At 38.6% G+C, this 17,503-nt stretch overlaps 1 protein-coding gene across 4 annotated transcripts; it reads left to right on the top strand.

The window, feature by feature from the left end:
* The first annotated feature begins 52 nt into the window (after positions 1–52).
* On the top strand, positions 53–16,907 carry LOC111331105 (ras-related and estrogen-regulated growth inhibitor). Of its 4 annotated transcripts, XM_088724553.1 has the most exons (6): positions 53–149; positions 949–1,002; positions 13,215–13,343; positions 14,357–14,413; positions 15,680–15,753; positions 15,934–16,907. In XM_088724553.1, exons 2-6 carry the CDS (start codon positions 951–953, stop codon positions 16,411–16,413), a joined length of 792 nt encoding a protein of 263 aa, XP_088580679.1. In that variant the 5' UTR covers positions 53–149; positions 949–950; the 3' UTR covers positions 16,414–16,907. The 4 variants fall into 4 exon arrangements, with proteins under 4 accessions (XP_088580679.1, XP_022791874.1, XP_022791875.1 ...); XM_022936139.2 differs by lacking the exons at positions 53–149; positions 949–1,002 and adding an exon at positions 3,457–3,608; XM_022936140.2 differs by lacking the exons at positions 53–149; positions 949–1,002 and adding an exon at positions 10,032–10,176.
* The last annotated feature ends 596 nt before the right edge of the window (positions 16,908–17,503 follow it).

Genomic DNA, 17,503 nt, shown 5'->3' with positions numbered 1-17,503 from the left:
CTTCTGGCGTACCAAGTACTGTTACTGAGTATTTACTACCGGATGTGTCCGATCACAAGTCGCAGTCTGATGGAAAGGAGCCAGTGTGAACATCGACTTGGAGTAAATACTGTCATATGGCACAGTAAAGTGATCCAAAGCTGGTTGAGGTGAGACCAAACAACTACATGTTGCTTGTAGCTTTTGAATTTGTCAAAGGTTTTTGAAGTCGATCGCTCGACAATATTTTTACCGTCTGTTGTCCCTAAAACCCTAACTCAAATTCGATTTCTTGGCCAAAAATTACGCAGAGCAGGTGAAGTTGTGTATTACCATAAAGATTCGTTGAAGCTTATATATTTTCTCAGCCGCAGAGATCACGATTTTCAAAGCAGCTTTTAATTTACCTCTGTTATTTTCAATTCCCAGACTTTTTGTTCCACTGTTTTCACATTTAGCAGTTTGCAAGTGTATTTTATCAACATTAGTTCAATATATTTCCTCTCGTTTCTTTTCAATGTTGTAATGAAGCATTTATTTCATACACACCAAACAGTGTAGTTTGTAATTTAAAAAGTTATCCTCTCATTTTAACCGCTCGTGCATCACGGTATATGAAGAGAGTTTGTGACATTTGAGTAATCGTTAAAACTCCACGTGCCGGCTTAACTCACCGAAAAAGTCTGGCACGAAGCAGACGTCCCACTGACAAGGACCGTATAAACCATTAGTTAATGACAGAGCCATGATGTTCTCGTCTGTCACTGGCAATATTCAGTGTTATTTTTTTCTGCATATGACAACTTATCTAAAAAAATTATATTTTCCTTTTAATTCTTCACCTGCAGAATGACCTACGCTTGAATGCACAATATCCTAAATATAACTTAAGAGCACTAAAAATTGACATCCAAAATTATAAAGGCCCTCACATCTTCTCTATTCCTTTTTCTTTTTTTTTAATCAAAGCCATGAAGAAGACAGTGACCAGGAATCCTTCCTCAGGCAAACACAGCCACTCACGTAAGACAAAACATCAGATTTGTTGTTAGTCGTTATCTTTAAAAGACCTTTTAATTTTTGTTTAAACCTAAGATTTCATTTTCCCATTTCCTGACTACAGGTACAATTATTTTTTTTTTGGCATAACTAATCATGTTTGAAAAGCTACACGCAAACTGAAAAAGGAAACTACAACAAAACGCAATTTTGTATTCGACCACACACACACGATGCTTTCACATGATGTTACTAACCCTTGCAAGATAAGTGTTTCGCAGGAACCTAATAGACAAAATAACTTAAATAAGTTTTCTCTTTTGCGTGGTAGCAGAGCATCGGATCGCGAAATCCGTAGTCTGCATGGAAGAGTTTTCAATATACCTGTCTGAGTCCAGCAGTTGGTTTTCTTCACTACTTTAACTGAGCTTATTGCAAAAGCGATAGGCAGTCGCTACAGAGGCAAACAAAACAGAGAAAACTTATTGGTTTCTTTTGTTGCAGGCTACTGTTGTTGTATTTGTGGTTTTAGCTAAAAGTTATTCTTCTTTCTCTTTCTTCTTTTCGTTTCTCTTCTTTGTGACGATATAATTTGATAAAATATCTTGATAATTTGAAAAATGCCGTAAAAGCCAACACTACGTTTGTCCCTGGAGGCCAATTAGTCGTCAACATCTCTCACTATATGTTCTAGTTTTAAACTTACCTGTTACAAGAACTACCCGTGAAAGTGTTACTAAAAGTAACTTATATTTACGAGGTAATTTGAACTAATGGGACAGACTTGACCAAGAAACAGCTCACCTACAGTCTAAAATGGCCGAAATATTGGGCCTAATTCTCTTCAAAACCCCTAAATATGTCTATAACATAACTTAGACACAGCCTGCACTCCGATTGGTCAAAAGTCTATCGTTAATTGCATCACAGTGCTAGTAAACCCATAGAACTGAAACATATCTTCCTGTCCTCTTATTTATCTGCCTTTGGTTTGGAGGAAACGAAGAGGACGCCTTGAACACCGCCGGCGTAAGTCACTCGCCTACGGCTTGAATGGTTTACAAACTCTTCTTGTAAACTTCCAACATCCTACGTAGTTTATTACGCTGGTAAATAAAGCGATGGAGGGTGCGGTTTGTTGTATAATTGACCATAAGGGTAAAAAGTCATACCGATTTTATTGTGGCAATTTAACACGTGATCTGTTGCTATTGCTGTGGTTGTTGAAACTGTTGTTTTTATCGTTAATTTTCCATACCGCTTCTCACTCCATATCTTCTTTCCGTTTCCTCTTTTAATTTTCTTCTTCGTCATCTTCTTTCTCTTCTTTGTGACAATAGAATGTGATAAAATTTATCCCCAAAGATTTGAAAATATAAAACAAACTGCCAGACAAATCTATTCCAGGGTGAAGATGGTCGTTACCAACACTCCTCAATCTGTGTAATTGACACTGGTTTGCTGGGATAACCACTTGTGACAGGAAGTAGTTAATATTTAGGAGGGGAACCAACTTAGTAATGCTAGAGGGGGGAGGGGGGGCTTAAACACGAATTTTGATCATTTAAGCAAAAAGCAACCGACCTATTGATCAAAAACTTGGCAAAAAGCCTTTATATAAGTTTGGGTGAAAAATCAAACTGACTTTGCAGCAGCAGACCCACACATCGCTTAAGTCTGTAAACAAACGACAGCTAACACGCGCAGTAAATGTACCAGATAGCAAGCGCCACCTTCTCAGTGACAAGAATACCTTGTGCAACTTACAACTAACAGATGTTTCATTACACCCGAAATTTTCCAATTATCAGCTAATTAGTCGATTTGTAACCGGTAATTGACGGTTTCCTAATTTGGTTATCACAGTTATAATTGTTATTATTTTTAGATGATTCTATCCGTAATCCCATTTCGGTCGTTCCTTAAATACACAAAAGCTCGATACATAGCCTTTAATTACACAAGACCAGTCTATTTTTGAAAGAGTTTGGCATGACTCACTAGAACAACTTAAGTTAAAAAAAATTGAGCGAAATACTGGACTAAACTCGGATAAGGAAATAAGAAGCGGCGTGTACCATGGAATCAACGTTAATCTTAAGCTTCTTCCAGAGGCAGACAACTTCTGCTTGGCGCAGCCTTTAAAACAGTGAATCGCCCGCTCAATTGCGAAAACAGGCCTGCACGAAAACACTGTTAGCTACAACAGAGTCACTTCGCACTATTTTTCCCATGATATTTGAATATTCACAAAATCCAACCTTGCCTGTGTCATCTGGGATAGTTATTTTTCTGGTCTTTAACGAAAAAGTTCTTCCATTGGCCTTGGCTGAATGCAATACAAGCGCTCCCAATTTTTTAAAGCTTTTTTAACCCTTCTAAATTAAACTGAACTTTCCCTAGCGAGATAGCCGATAATCCAGGGGCTATGCCCATAGTTGGAATATTTCATCATTGTGTTTCGCTGACAGGCTTCTTAATTAGCTCATCAGAGAGAAGGTCTTTCTTACGAAGCGTAATCGTTTATAAGCTGGAGTACAGCATCAGTACATTTTCAATGTGACTTCGCAATTCCTGCCCGGATAAATTGTCAGAGTGGGTTGCAGTGATGCCTTTGAGAAATGGACAAGGTATGTCGAACTGAACAGCGCTACTATCCGCTAGATCATTATTTTGATATGTATAACGTTTTGCAGCTGGTGTTAGGATCGGAAAAGAACGAGACTCCTATCTATTGCGTTAGTTTCAATTCATAGTCAGATGTCGAACAAATTTAATTAGATACGAACTGAGAATACCACAGACTTTGATCAGTACAAGCAAATGTTTCATTAAGACCACTTCAGTCGTCACTTAGCACAAAATCAGCTATTAAACTCTGAAGGAGTAAACAGAGGATACACCTTTTGGAAAATTTGCAGGCTTCAAAACTTGTGCGTCACAAATCGAAATCAAACTCGTAAGGTCCTAGCACATAAAGTCTGTCTCTTAAAGCAAACTTCGTTTTCCTCATTACTGTGTTTGATCGAGGGAAATAGTTTCAGTTTCGCAATTATTTCCTTTAATTAACTATAGCTATATATTCTTTGTCAGTTTTAGCGGAGATGACGAATCATTCTGCAGTTGTGTTTTCTCCCTTCTGTTACTCAGGCGAACATACTTATCCTTGCTTTTTGAGACGTTGAAAACACCTAATAAAAAACACTTTGGCGCTCAGTGTTTCAATCTCTGCTCCGAATACTCTAGATCTGCACTCCTAATGGCTTTCCTATTAACAAAATATAACGTGATCACATTTCTTTTGTTATGCTCGCCATTTATTACTTTGCCGGAAAACACTTGCTACTTTGACGCTATCTGTTTCAATCTGAACTCTTCTGAATACTCTCCGCTCCTAATAGCTTTCTTGTTAACAAAATAAAATGTAATCGCATTTATGTTGTTATGTTCGCCATTTATCAGTAGAGATCGTCCTTGTTTATAGGGGGTCTGGTATCATAATTCATTTCCGGTGTATGCGGGCCAAATCTTTTGAGCTAAACCTCGATTTGCACATGAACACCGATGGCTCCAGCCAACAGCAACTCATTCTAACTGACACATTGTATCGTACTTCCTGTTACACCCTTTTGAAGAGCAAAAATCACTGTTATTGCAACATTGATCCAACCACTTGATATGGAGAGGTCTCAGCGATTTCATAACTGTATGTGAAGTATATAGGTTTCTTGTTCATAGGCTAATCTGATTTCATTGAAAAACAGAAAGGTCTTTAAAACGAACTCAACATTCTTCGTTTTTCTTGATGAACGCAAATGACGCATTACTTTGTTCTTCTTTGTTCTGCGAATTGTGCAGATCATTATTGATATCATGTACAATTCATGTTTAAACCACCTTCATTTCTTCAGCGGACTAGTATAGCCTTTCATTAAAGAAGTTCTTGCCTCGAGCTGAGGCGAACTAGTAGTTTTCAGTGTTGCCAAACGCTCGCCTCTCACGTGGGTCGAATTAGGCCCTATCCACACTAGCAGACAAAACTAGAATTGTCCCGACAAAATGAAAGGACAAATTTTTGTTTTCATTCTTGCATACGCACTAAAAAAAAGCTGTAGCTGTTCAGTCTGTCAAATTCGGTTAACGGCCAAAAATAACAACGATATTATATTTCACTGTAATTTTATTCAATTTAGCTTTTCCCGCCTTTCTCTTTGCTTTGAGTGGCCACTTCTGGATCTTGTGCCACATCTACTGCTTCACTATTGGACTGACAAAGTGGCGACTAGAAAATCACCCCAATGTTGTATCTTGCCCCGGCTGCATCCAGCGCCTGACGTTTTCTTAAGACTGGCCGCTATAATTCGCCTGTGGATTCAAACTCCAATTACCAGGATTCATCTTAAGTTGTTTGAAGTTGTAAAATCCGCGAGTTTCGCAAAGAAAAACAATTACTGCAATCTTTTGGTAAACTAAACTCAGTTTCAATTTCCACACTGGCGGTGGTGTTTACGACAAATGATCGACAAGTTTATCACGGCTTTGTCTATTTAGTCGATTTTGCGAAGGCTTCACCTGGCACAAATTTTGTCGACGGTGCGTTTGAAAATTTTTCCACTTCGGCCAAAATTTGTCAAGTTGCGACAAACCATCCGCACTAGTAAAGTGTTGGTGATGACAGAAAATTTGTCTAAATAAGCAATTTTGTCGCCAGTGCGGATAGGCCCCGAGCGTCACTTGGAGGTTATTTTTGTGGCGGCTTCCTGTCCTTGCTTTCATAGGTCACGCAATTTTCCAATTATCAGCTAGTTAGCTGAATTGTTACCTTTAATTGACAGTTTCCTGATTCATTTATTGCGGTTATGGTTATTTATTTAGATGATTCTATCAGTAATCCCATCTCGGTCGCCCCTTAATTACTCTAAGCTCACGACATAAAGTCTTTAATTACACATCCCGCCTTTCCCACCGCCGCAAAACCTTGACATTAAATGTCATTCGACTCATTGGATCGTGCAAAGTCCACGAAATTAAATGCCTTAGGGTTCAATTATTACTTGTCGCCTGGAGAGTTCGGATGATTTGTTTTTGGGGGGGAAGGGGAGGGGGAGGGGGAGGGTGAGAGATCACAGATCACATGGTTTTCAGGGGACCAGATCGAGGAACAGTCGTCGCCAACGTTTACATGTCTCCACAGGATACTTTTGGTTTTATAGGGTGTTCATGATCAAGGTTTCACTCCACTGTAAGAATTCGGTTGCATAATTATTTGATTCGTCTCCTTTCGTTCTTGGTACATAAAAAGACCAAAAAATGGGGATCAACGCTTTCTTTAGCTTTTCTTTCTCTTAGGAAGCGTTTTTTTGAAACGGCTTTAGTTCTCCTTTCCACTTTTTTCAAAAAATTTTCATGTATAGTGGTATTGACACTTTCGGGTCCATCAGTTAAGACACTGGTGAATTGTAAACTTTTACCGACATGATAAAAAAATTCATAAATCTACCGATCTGCTGGTTTTATTGATCCGAAGTTAAGATAAGGGTTTCAACATTGAGGAGTTTTCTCTCCAGACGTGGTTCTAAAACAGTTAACGGGATTTAGTCAAGAGCTTCTCGTTTTTTCACTGAATTTTATGCCTGTAGCACTTACGATAGGAATTACTATCAACGAACCTTGCAGGTTTCTATGATAATTTTACAGCCAGACATTCACTAAAGACATCATTATATTGCCACTAGTATTTGTTTCATACATGTACCAATTTCACCAGACAAAGCTTCCTTCAGCGCTCGCGACGAAGTTCGCCTCCCTATTAACCCAAGAGACATTTCTATGAACAAAGAAAACGTGAAAAATAATCATTAGGCTTTCATTTCCTTGTAATGAACCCGGAAATGTTGTAAGGACTTAATTGCTTCCCTCTTTGTCAACCTGTATTCATTTGACGCACATCCCTGTCACTGCTTCGTCGGCCACTCATCATAACAAACGGTGAGTTCACCCCTGGCTAATGTTTGTGAATTGTTGTCGCTTTCGATTCAGTGGCATCTTAGAGCCTGAGGATAATGAGAGAGTCATTGTTAAATATTACTCAACGCTTTATTAACCAGCCTTTCACTCCAAATATCCAGATATCGATTCTCCGCACTGTTTTTCATATATTTCTTGTTATTTCAGATCAGAGAATTTGGCGGTTAGTCCAATGATATCTCCAATGTGATAACTTTTTCGACTCCAATTTTTTCTGCTTAAAAATGTATTGTTACCATGAGGAGAAATCCCTCCGCCTTAGTCACGCCATGTAATCAGATAAAGACTGAGAAATTGCACGGAGAGATTGTACCACTCGTTTGCCGGAGCAACCATGAACGAAGAAAACAAAAACTGATTAGTCCGGGCGAGGGTAGCACAGAAAAGGACAGTTGTTAATACTAGTGACTGACGTTTCGACAACTAAGCTGGAGTCATAATCAGAGTTGATTAGCTCGATATGGGAATCATTGTTTACATTTGTCATTAATCGCAGTTACTTCAAAGTGATTGAGCTACATCGAGACTTGAGGGAAATACGACCCAGTCTACTATGTTTTCGCTTCTTTTAAGCACTATTTCCTTGTCTTTGTTGAATTTATTGCAAACCATTTAAAATTTGGCTCAACTGTGAATTTTGACGCAGTTTCTCGGAAAGTCTGATCTCGTGCGGAGTGCTCCTTAACTTCTAACTTAGTCTTCCTGTTCATGTGTTGTAAAGTCCGTTTCTTATCAGAAATGGTACATATGAAATGAATCAGATATTGACCTGTCGATAAGACAACAAATTGACCGAGTGATCTTCAAAGGTAAGCTAAAGTGCAGTTGAAGTTATTTCAATCAACCGTTGCAATCAATGTTTCCGTTTCTGCTGAAACTTGGAAATTAGCCCAGTTTCTCGGAAAAAATATTTGAAAAAAACAAAAAGCAAAAACAGTGTCATGATCTCATAATGAAAAATTCAAGCTTCACCTCTATATATAGTTAAAATATATTAAGCGCTGACAGGCAATGTTTATTAAAACTTAAACTTCACTCGTGGAAACATTTTAATGACTGATCACGTGACATGAAGGTATCAGAACGATTATTGCACAGCGACCCTTCATACGCGGTAACTCCCTTTATTTGTTAGAAACAGTGTTCTTGTTGAGTGCAAGCGGTTTTCTCTTCACTTGTGTATAGATGTTGTTCGCCTCATCTCATGATTGCAAGCAGATCTCTGGAATTCAAGCATGCAAGCTATGTCTGCCCACTTTCCCAATCTGCGGACAAGGGAGTGTTGGGTCAATTAATTAAAGATCTTACTGGATTCAAGGACACGCGAACTAATTTTGCCAAAATAAGATGTTATTGAATAACGTGTTTTTTTTTTGTTTTTGTTTTTTCGTTTTGTTTTGTTTTGCTTTTTTAACAGAAGTTCTGAAATGTTATAAAGGGTGTCGAAATTAACAATGAGTATTGATGTTCGTAACGTCCCTTACTATGATTGGGCACTAATAGAAACTTAATTGGGTCCCTGTCCATGTTTAGAGATTTGATGATGGATGAAGTTTACCCAACACTCTCTCCAGGACGGGATGATTGCCAAAAAACTTGAATCGCTGCCAAAATGAAAACAATTTTTCCTTTTGACCAACCAGGTCTCGCTGAAAGAAAAGGGTCTTGGATAATCAGTCGTGAAAGGGCTTTCAAGCTCTTTTGTTTTTTCTGTTTTTTTTTTTTTTTTTCTCTTCTTGTTCTCAAGGTGAATATAGAGTTAATCTTTTTGTTCTTTAGACATTTTCAACTTTATTGTCGTAGGGCTTGCTGTATCACTGCTTATGCCGACTTGTCTTTATCAGGCAATCTTTCTGAGAAAGCAAAAACAGTTATAAAGGTTATCGACCTTTAATAAGGCTCGTGATTAAACCATATGTCTTCTCTCACTTCCATTTGCGCCTTCATCTCTAAACGCAACCTTTTTCACAAGGGGGTCTTATCTATCTTTACTGGAGTGCTACAAGACTATTCGTGGTCTTAATGGCCTCAACTGTAATGATTATTTTGAATTTAATTGTAATAGTAAAACAAGTTCAAGCCATCAGAAATTATCGTAATTTTTTTTTTACCCATTTCTTGATGATTCTTAAATTTTACATTGTATATATATATAACTAACTGCAGACAGTACTGTTTCGGCCTTCTGGGCCTCATCAGTGCAGTGCTGAAGCGCGGATAGAGGAGAACCGAGAGGGTCACCCCAAACGACCCAACATTTGTGGTATCGTCTAAGCCAGGCCAGAGTGCTCAAACTAGAATAAACTAGTGAGCATGCGCATATATTTCATATTTTATATAGGGAGCGTTCTCGATAAGGATAACCTCCAACGTTTCCTTTTATCAAACAACAACAAACATATGAAACATATGTATGAACTGCGGTTATGAAATGCGGTTATGAACTGCGGTTATGTGCACGATCCTTCGCAGTAAAGCACTATTTGAGCAATAGTGAAAATCAGACCTGAAAAAAATTTCATGCCTGTACGGGACTCGAACCACTGACCTCTGCGATACTGGTGCAGCGCTCTACCAATTGAGCTAACAAGCCGTATATGCACTAGTATCGCAGAGGTCAGTGGTTCGAGTCCCGTACAGGCCTGAAATTTTTTTCAGGTCTGATTTTCACTATTGCTCAAATAGTGCTTTACTGCGAAGGATCGTGCACATATACGTTTCCTTTTATGTATGCTCACATAATAAATTGATTGATTGTTTGGATAAATTGCTGCCAATTTGGGTTTTTGACTTGTCATTTGAGTTTCGTTGAGGTTTGAGTATATTTTGATACACCAGTTTGTTTAATTTAATCAAGACATACTTGAACTACATTTCCGTTGTCATAAAATACATCATTTAGTCCGAAAAGGTCGAGTGTAAATGAATGCAATGACAGAAGTAATAGCTTAGTCTTATTTCACTCAAAGAAAAATAGTTCGTCTTAGATTTCTAGGCCAATAGCATAACACTGGGCGTGGAATTTGTCAGGAGACAGTCAGCGTCAAAAGTTCAGACGTTGGGTAAATTTTCAAAGCCGGGGCATCGTCTTACAGAGAAAGAAAGAGACTTAAGTATTGTGTGCACCGAGCATCGCCTTTGCGGTTGTATACGACTGAGAAGCTTCACCAGGTAAGACGGTTGTTCTCTAGCGGGAAATTACGAAAGGAAGTGGGTAAACAAACACACTCCAAAATCAATCGGTGCATTCAGGAAGCAACACCGTAAACTGTTCTTACGTTACAAACGATGTTTCTTCACAATTATGTAACAACAAAATGCAACAAAAGAATTTTGCTCCACGTAATCACTTTTTCGAGTGCTGGTCAGAACTGACTTCTGAGGTCCTTGAGGTTTCTGACGTATTTGTTCCTTATCGATTGGTAATATTTGGAAATAAGGTAACGGTTTCTTCATTTCCTACGCTTCGCTACACTGATGTCTAAGTCATGCGGGTCAGGTCCAACTAAAACGTGGTGAATACCATTTTCATGCAGAGTTACACAATTTACAAAGGAAAGAACGCTTCCCCTTATGCAATCAGCATTTCTTCATCGGCAAGTTGGTGCAAGTCGTAGAAAATAAGATGAAATGATATACGGAACTAACAGTTATATGAATCAGAGCTATGTTTTTTGCCGGATGATTCTATGAAAAGTCGATGCGCGATGCGTCGTGTGAACCAAAAACTACCTTGGAATTCTAATCGACCGTAAATTGGAAGACTCGGTTGAGCTTATGAATTCAGAGAACCACTCAAGTAGATCTCAGTTGCTTTTATTGCCTGTCTCTCGAACCCTTTCAACGTCCATGTGTCATGGAAGTTGAAACCACAGTGATAAAATTGCAAAGCTGGCACCATACCAAAGGATGCCGGCTTTTAATAACCAAATACGTTGACTAGTGCTGGAGGATATCTTTTATAACTAAGCTAGTAATCGATAACAAGATCCTCACAGTTGAACGCCAATGAAGTAAACTGCGGAAAAAAAAAAAGAACTATAGAACCAAAGCCTCCTGGAAAATGGTTTGGCGCTATTTTCGACGAAAGCACTGAGCCTTACGCTTCAGATTGATAGTGAGGCAAACCTTACTGGGCTCTTTCCTCTCGATGAAGGAGTCTGATCACAAATGAATGGAATAATTTCCTTTATTTGCCACCCGCTGTGCTTCTGTTATAATTACTGCAGCACTGGCCCCAAAATAGAATGGTCTTGTTTGTTGAAGATATTATCCTTTGCTACAATACCAGCCTTGAAGATTCATTAGCTTTAGTTTGGAGATGCGCACAAACAGCATTATATAAACATGCTTGTTGGAAGCCTCAGTCTGAATCACACACTCTAAAGCTTAGAGCTAGAAACACCTTAGACCGAGTAACAAACAAGAGACCTCATTAAAATATTGTTCAGACGCTTTCCTTCAGTCGAAAGTTTGCATGTTGGGCGTTCATTACCGCCAGGCAACAATTAAAAGCATTTGTTCGGTGCAAAGAGCATTGCATGCTTCAAATGACTGCCTTTATTAATTAACTTCATTGCTGACAGACTTAGATAAAGTAAAATTACTTTTCAATTTAATTTTCAAATCATTTAGTTGACTGCGATCGTGAATGTCCCTCAGGTTATTAAACTCCGTCACAGACGAAGACATCAGCCCTTCTCTCAGCTCAAGTGACGTATATTTACGTTGAATTTGAGTGACTCGAATGCTGAGCTGCTTAGGGAACATTTCAAGAAGCTCAATTTTATCCTCGTCATCTGTTCTGATTCTCTTACAAAACATCGTGAAGTATGCAACAATATTTTTTACTGTTTCATGCAATCTGACGAGCTTTCCCTCTTTTAATTTTGGCTTCTGCATCATCTAACCCTTGAGCTGTTTACCTTCCGAGTCGCATTCCTCCAGGAAAGCCCCCCTTCCCTCCTCCCCCCTCCCCTGTCCCCATGCGCGAGTTTTGACAAGATCTGTGCAATTGTAGAGAGAACTGCTACCTGCCTTTAGGAATAATGCTATTAATCCCCGTGTTTTTTAATTCTTGAGACAGTAAAATGATAAACCTATCTCGCCGAAGAGAGGGATAGTTCGACTGTCTTGGAATATTAATTAATCTAGGCCCTATCATTATACTAAGCCTTCGTTGACATCTAGACCTTGGTCTGGATTTATTGGCTTTCCTCTTTAGAGTTGCTAATCACGTTTTATCGCCAGGTAACTGTTAAGTCCTTCTTCCGATGAGATCAAGGCCAACTGAGTTCTTTATTATTATAAGGGTAACTAGACCTCGGACCAATTCTATCAATACACGTGAGCTGCTAGAAACACGTTTAGCTACAACCACGTGTGCGCAATCACTGTGAAAGACAATTCACGTTAATGTAACGAAGCGTAGATTAGAAATTTCCATTTCTTGGCCGATTTTTTTTTTTTCAGATTAAGGGTGTTTTCAATTGTAAAAATTTTCTCGTCAATTCTTGTCCAGTCGTGTAAAAATCATTACTGAGTTAAAAAAAGGGTCGAACGTTGGTTCAACCTGCGAGAAAACTCTCTAGTATTGGGGGGCCACTAAGCGAAGCTACTACATCATGCTCGCACTGAACTGTAGTAATTTCGAAATACGGCTCTTAGTACGATAGTCGATGAAGGCGATGGAGATCCTTTTTTTTCTCTTTTAAGTATTCAAGGAAATAAAATAAAAGTATGTGTGCGTGTTTTTGTGCGTGTGTGTGTATTTGTGTATGTTAATTTTCATTAAGGAGAGCTTAAGATAGATAAAATCAAAAACATGATTTAGTTAATTATGATTGACCTCATTCTTAACGTGCCAAGTGTAAAGTGACTGATCCGAGATGGGCATTCAAAAGAATTTCAAAATATTCTCTGGACAGAAGTCAACTTTAGATAGCAAGAAAACAATGTCAGTTGTCCTCGAATTGATAACTTAATTATTCTCAAGTGATTTTTGGTTGTTTCTGGAAGTTAAGACTATTTACTTTTTGGGCATTCCGCGAAAATCATGCAATATTTACACACTAATTCAGAAGGGCAACGTGAGATCAAGAATTTTATCGCCTCTGGCTATAAGCAGCAAGTCAGATGATAAACAATGATGCTTGATGACTCGCTAAAATTAGGCAGACGTTGTTAAACTTGTTCTGTGCTTCTCTCAGATTCATTGGACAAGGACTCCGCTACAAGACAAGCCATGAAGCAGAGACGAAAACTCGGTTATAGCAATCAAGTCAACCTACGGAACATTCGAATTGCTGTAATGGGCCAAGATGGCGTCGGAAAAACAGGTTAGGTGAAGTAGTTAATATGCTTTTATGTATTGATGAAAACAATTACACATACTTTGCAAAAGCTGGACCTTTTAACGAAACTATCGGTAATTTGTAAGTTTGTTTTTCCTGTAGTTTTAATATTCTCTCTTTAAAAAAGGAAAATGTCCCAAGTTCGAATATTACCTCGATAAGTGACTTCGAGATGGAAACATGTTTCGTAATTTCTACTTCGGTCGAAATCCTTGATTTAGGAGTTTGCCCTTAAAGTTTCTTGTATCAAAGTTACTCTTAAAAAATTGACTCTTCAGTTGCAATGAAAAGTCGATTGATGACGATTTGTAAAATGGAAACCAGGCGGAACTTACGGCAGACCACACAATTGAGGTTTCCTGCTCGATAAAGCCCTCAAGTACACATCGGTTGACCACAAGTTCAAACCACTTGACTGAGTTTTTTTTGCTTCCGTTATTTCTCGCTACTCAATTTTCGCCTTGATTTCTGCATATACAAATCTCCGACGACATTTAGAATTGAAGTGTCTATAATACAAACGCATAGCGCATGGCATTTAACTCGTGGAACAATTCTTTATAAGTGGAAGAAAGAATTAGATATTTCAGTTTCGCTTATCTACTGTCCAACAAAGAATCCATGGTTTCCTTATGTACAGGTTTATTGATTGATCTTTTTTACCCATCAGTGCGGATGAAAACACCGGGTTGACCAATCGAATACTGACCCAAACATTTTCTTCATTGCTATATATGTTATTATTAGATTGCGAACAAACTCTTTTGTTAAGTAAATTGTTTACGCTTATATTCCACTCTTTTATTTCGTCAAACTCTCAAAAATCACCTCCCTCTCATCCATCATTTATCAAACGGAGGGTTATCATGAATACGAACTATCGATGTATTTAGTTGTATTCCTCAGTAGGAACTTCACAGCATTTATTGTTTTCTTTCGTTGTTTATCAATTCCAATGATGATACTAACTGACGAAGAAAAATACCATTTTATTGTAGCTCTCACCGTGCGATTTCTGACAAAGCGTTTCATTGGGGAATACGACCAAACACTAGGTACGTAAAATGATATTTTTGTTTTTAACTTTATCCTCCTTTTAAAAATATGTCTGATGCAGGCGGGGTATAATTTACGAACTTTCAACGACTGTGATTAAATATCTCATGTTCCGGGAAACAAGGGTGAACTAGAATTTGTCTCGTGCAGGGCATGTCTTTGTAGCTACCAACAGTAGCCAGTGTAATAGAATCCAGCACCTGTTTAAGTTTGCACTCTTTACCGTATTTTAAATTCTACAATTTCTTCTCTTGCAGTTTATCTACGGTGATAGATTCGTTTGTTTTCATGCCCAAGTTTTTTTTGTAAAAGTATTTGCTTCTTTGTTCGTGTCTTCCGTGCAACGTTACCATGAGCACTTGAAAAGTATAAGTCATTTTAAGTCGTGTTGGTCATATCAGCATAACCATAAAAGTCATTTAATAATACTTGACGTACTATAATTCGCAATTGACGTAATTTTTCCTAAATAGGACACTGCTCCCATTGTTGTCTAAGATTGTCCCTCAGCGGGGAGGTTATGCACCAGCGATGATCTCGTGAGGTGAACGGCTTAAAACATGCAACAAACAAGAGAAACTTGGAGAAAATCTATGAAACTCTATGCCTTATATTTTCTATTACAAGTTGCATTTATATTGTGAGATATAAATGCAAGATCTCGATGTCAACTTTGCCTCGAAGCGACTAAAGCTGTTTTGGGGACCAACTTGATGTGTTGATTAATTTATGTACCAATGTTATACCGGCAACGCATCAACGCTTCAAAATACTTAGACTGAAACTTTCCACCCACGCTGAATGACTCGACCGTTTTGAAGTACTTCTAGCAGTTGCTTATCTGAGAACGATTTTTCCGTCAAGTTTTGCAATTTCCTTTCATGTCTTAATTTGGTTCGTAACTGGTTAGTTGCATAATCAAGACGCCTCGATCAGTGGATAATCTTACTTATTGAATCGTCCAGACTAGACCACCCGTTTATCGATAAGGATCGTTTTAGTTGGGTACTTAACAGACCAGACTGAATTTTTAAGTTTCCTTACAAGAGCTGAGAGGATCTTAATTAATTCGTGTCCTTAGTACTTTCTAGTCTCATTCAACTAGCGCCAGCTACACGTAGATATATGTGTGATAAATTCAGCAGAGGTTGCTGAAATAAACACGCCACTGAGCAAGGAGCCCATACTCAAATTGAAGGTTGGGGACAACTGATAATTTCAGTAAAATATCTGCATTGTAAATTGCTTGTTGGTTCTTTTCACAGAAACAACCAATAGGCACCACATCGACGTGGATGGAGAACATGTTGCACTGGACATTTTGGACACAGCAGGAAAGGTAGATGTCTTGCTTCATTACACAGAACTAGAAAAGAGGATATCTCGTTTCCAGACTCCCAGGGCGGGAACAAGGAAGAGGGGGGGGTGGGGTGAGAAGGAGAGACGTGTGTGATGAAGCGATGACAGTGATGCTCCCATTATATGCAATGACTGACATTTACTTTTGCCTCTTTTTTAGAATTCTGAAGAGAAGCTTGAGAACATCGTTGTATACGCGGACATCTTCCTCGTTCTTTACTCCATCACAGACCGCGCCAGTTTTCAGGAAGCCGGCAAGATCGTCAAGTACATCAGACGCCACAGAACCCTGGACTCCAGCAGTATAATCATCGCGGGAACTAAGCGTGATTTGGAACACTTCAGAGCCGTTCGCGAGACAGACGGCAGTAGACTCACCTATTCCCTCAACTGTGGATTCTTCGAGATATCAATTTCGGAGACTTTTGCTGAAACAATAGACATGTTTCATGAAATCTTGAGACAATATTTAAACGCGCATCCCTCGCAAGATCCAGCAAGTACAATTGTAACCGCTCACTCACCAACTCCTATGATTTCTCAGCATAAAGAAATAAAATCTCCGTCTTCTTGGGCAAAGGTCAAGGGATTGAAGACGATGCCGTTTAGAAGAAAGTCTACACAGGCTGTTGCCTGCTGATAAGCTTGGCTTGGAAGGCAAACAACACGCCTGGAATTTATGTCTGACGAAATACAGCCACGCACGTAGCAGTTGCACGGATGATCACGAAGAAAAATAACAGGAAATATATGATTATATGGTCATATATATGAAACAAAACAATTTCCTGGTTACGTCCGGGAAGATTCAATTTTAGAAGACTTGTATATGAGTCTCAACCTGAACAACAGATATCTGGAAGTAAAGACAGTAGTTTAATCTAAACGTAAGAGTTTGAAAATCAGAGAACTTGGAATTCGCGCAGGATCAAGTAAAATTCGAGCGAAATGTGCAGTATAGATAATTATGTTATATAGAGCTCAACGCGTTTGAATATGAAGAAAACCGTAGATTATGGATTAAGATCTGAATCGTTGTAACCTGTGTATATAGGTGTATATAAATATTTTCAGTAATCTAATGCTACTAATCTAGCTGTAGCCGGAAATAAAAAGAGATCTCTTACAAGACAAGCTTGGAAATTTTATCGTAATCTTATTCTGCGCAGTTAATGGTTTTGAGGGCACACGATTAACAAACCAAACTGCTGCGAAGGTTACAACAACCTTCCTTATTGCTCATATGTAAGTTTCTTCAGTAACACTCGCTCTGGGCATTTTGCATCAAGCCGTACCCAGAGGTCTCCACGCTCAAAGAAGTGGGTGCGCAAGAGACGAAGGGAACGTCTCTTTCATCTTCTCCCCATTAATCTTTGCCTATGATTTGGCTCGTTCCCATTCCAAAAGCCTGAGGCAGAAATAGATTTCCATCAGAAATAGCAGATAAAACTGTGACTTTTTTCGGTCTGTATGTCAGACATTAATTGATAAAGTCTGCAAATGACAGAATGCCAAAACCAGTATGGAGGGTCCCAATAGAGTGATGGCTTTTACGGCTAGCAGTATAAATTTTGGCCATTTTACGGCTAAAATTTAATTTTTTTTTCCGTTACATTTAAAACAAAAGTTTTGACGGTTGACTTCTCTCAAGACTCGCGTAAATAATTGTCCATTTTTACGCCTACCTGTTTAATTTTGCTCCCGTTTTACGGCTAAAGTTTAACCGCCCC

Source organism: Stylophora pistillata, chromosome 1 (genome assembly GCF_964205215.1).
Source record: "Stylophora pistillata chromosome 1, jaStyPist1.2, whole genome shotgun sequence".
NCBI classification, from domain to species: Eukaryota; Metazoa; Cnidaria; class Anthozoa; order Scleractinia; family Pocilloporidae; genus Stylophora; species Stylophora pistillata.
The sequence above is the reverse complement of the archived record's forward strand: the minus strand, read 5'-3'. Positions and strand labels throughout refer to the sequence as shown.

Bases quoted from the DNA above. Each gene is read 5' to 3' on its own strand.
- LOC111331105 (XM_088724553.1), top strand. From the start codon at position 951: ATGAAGAAGACAGTGACCAGGAATCCTTCCTCAGGCAAACACAGCCAC. The intron at 1,003-13,214 runs GTAAGACAAAAC...TGCTTCTCTCAG, and splicing joins AGGCAAACACAGCCACTCAC to ATTCATTGGACAAGGACTCC. The intron at 14,414-15,679 runs GTACGTAAAATG...TTCTTTTCACAG, and splicing joins GGAATACGACCAAACACTAG to AAACAACCAATAGGCACCAC.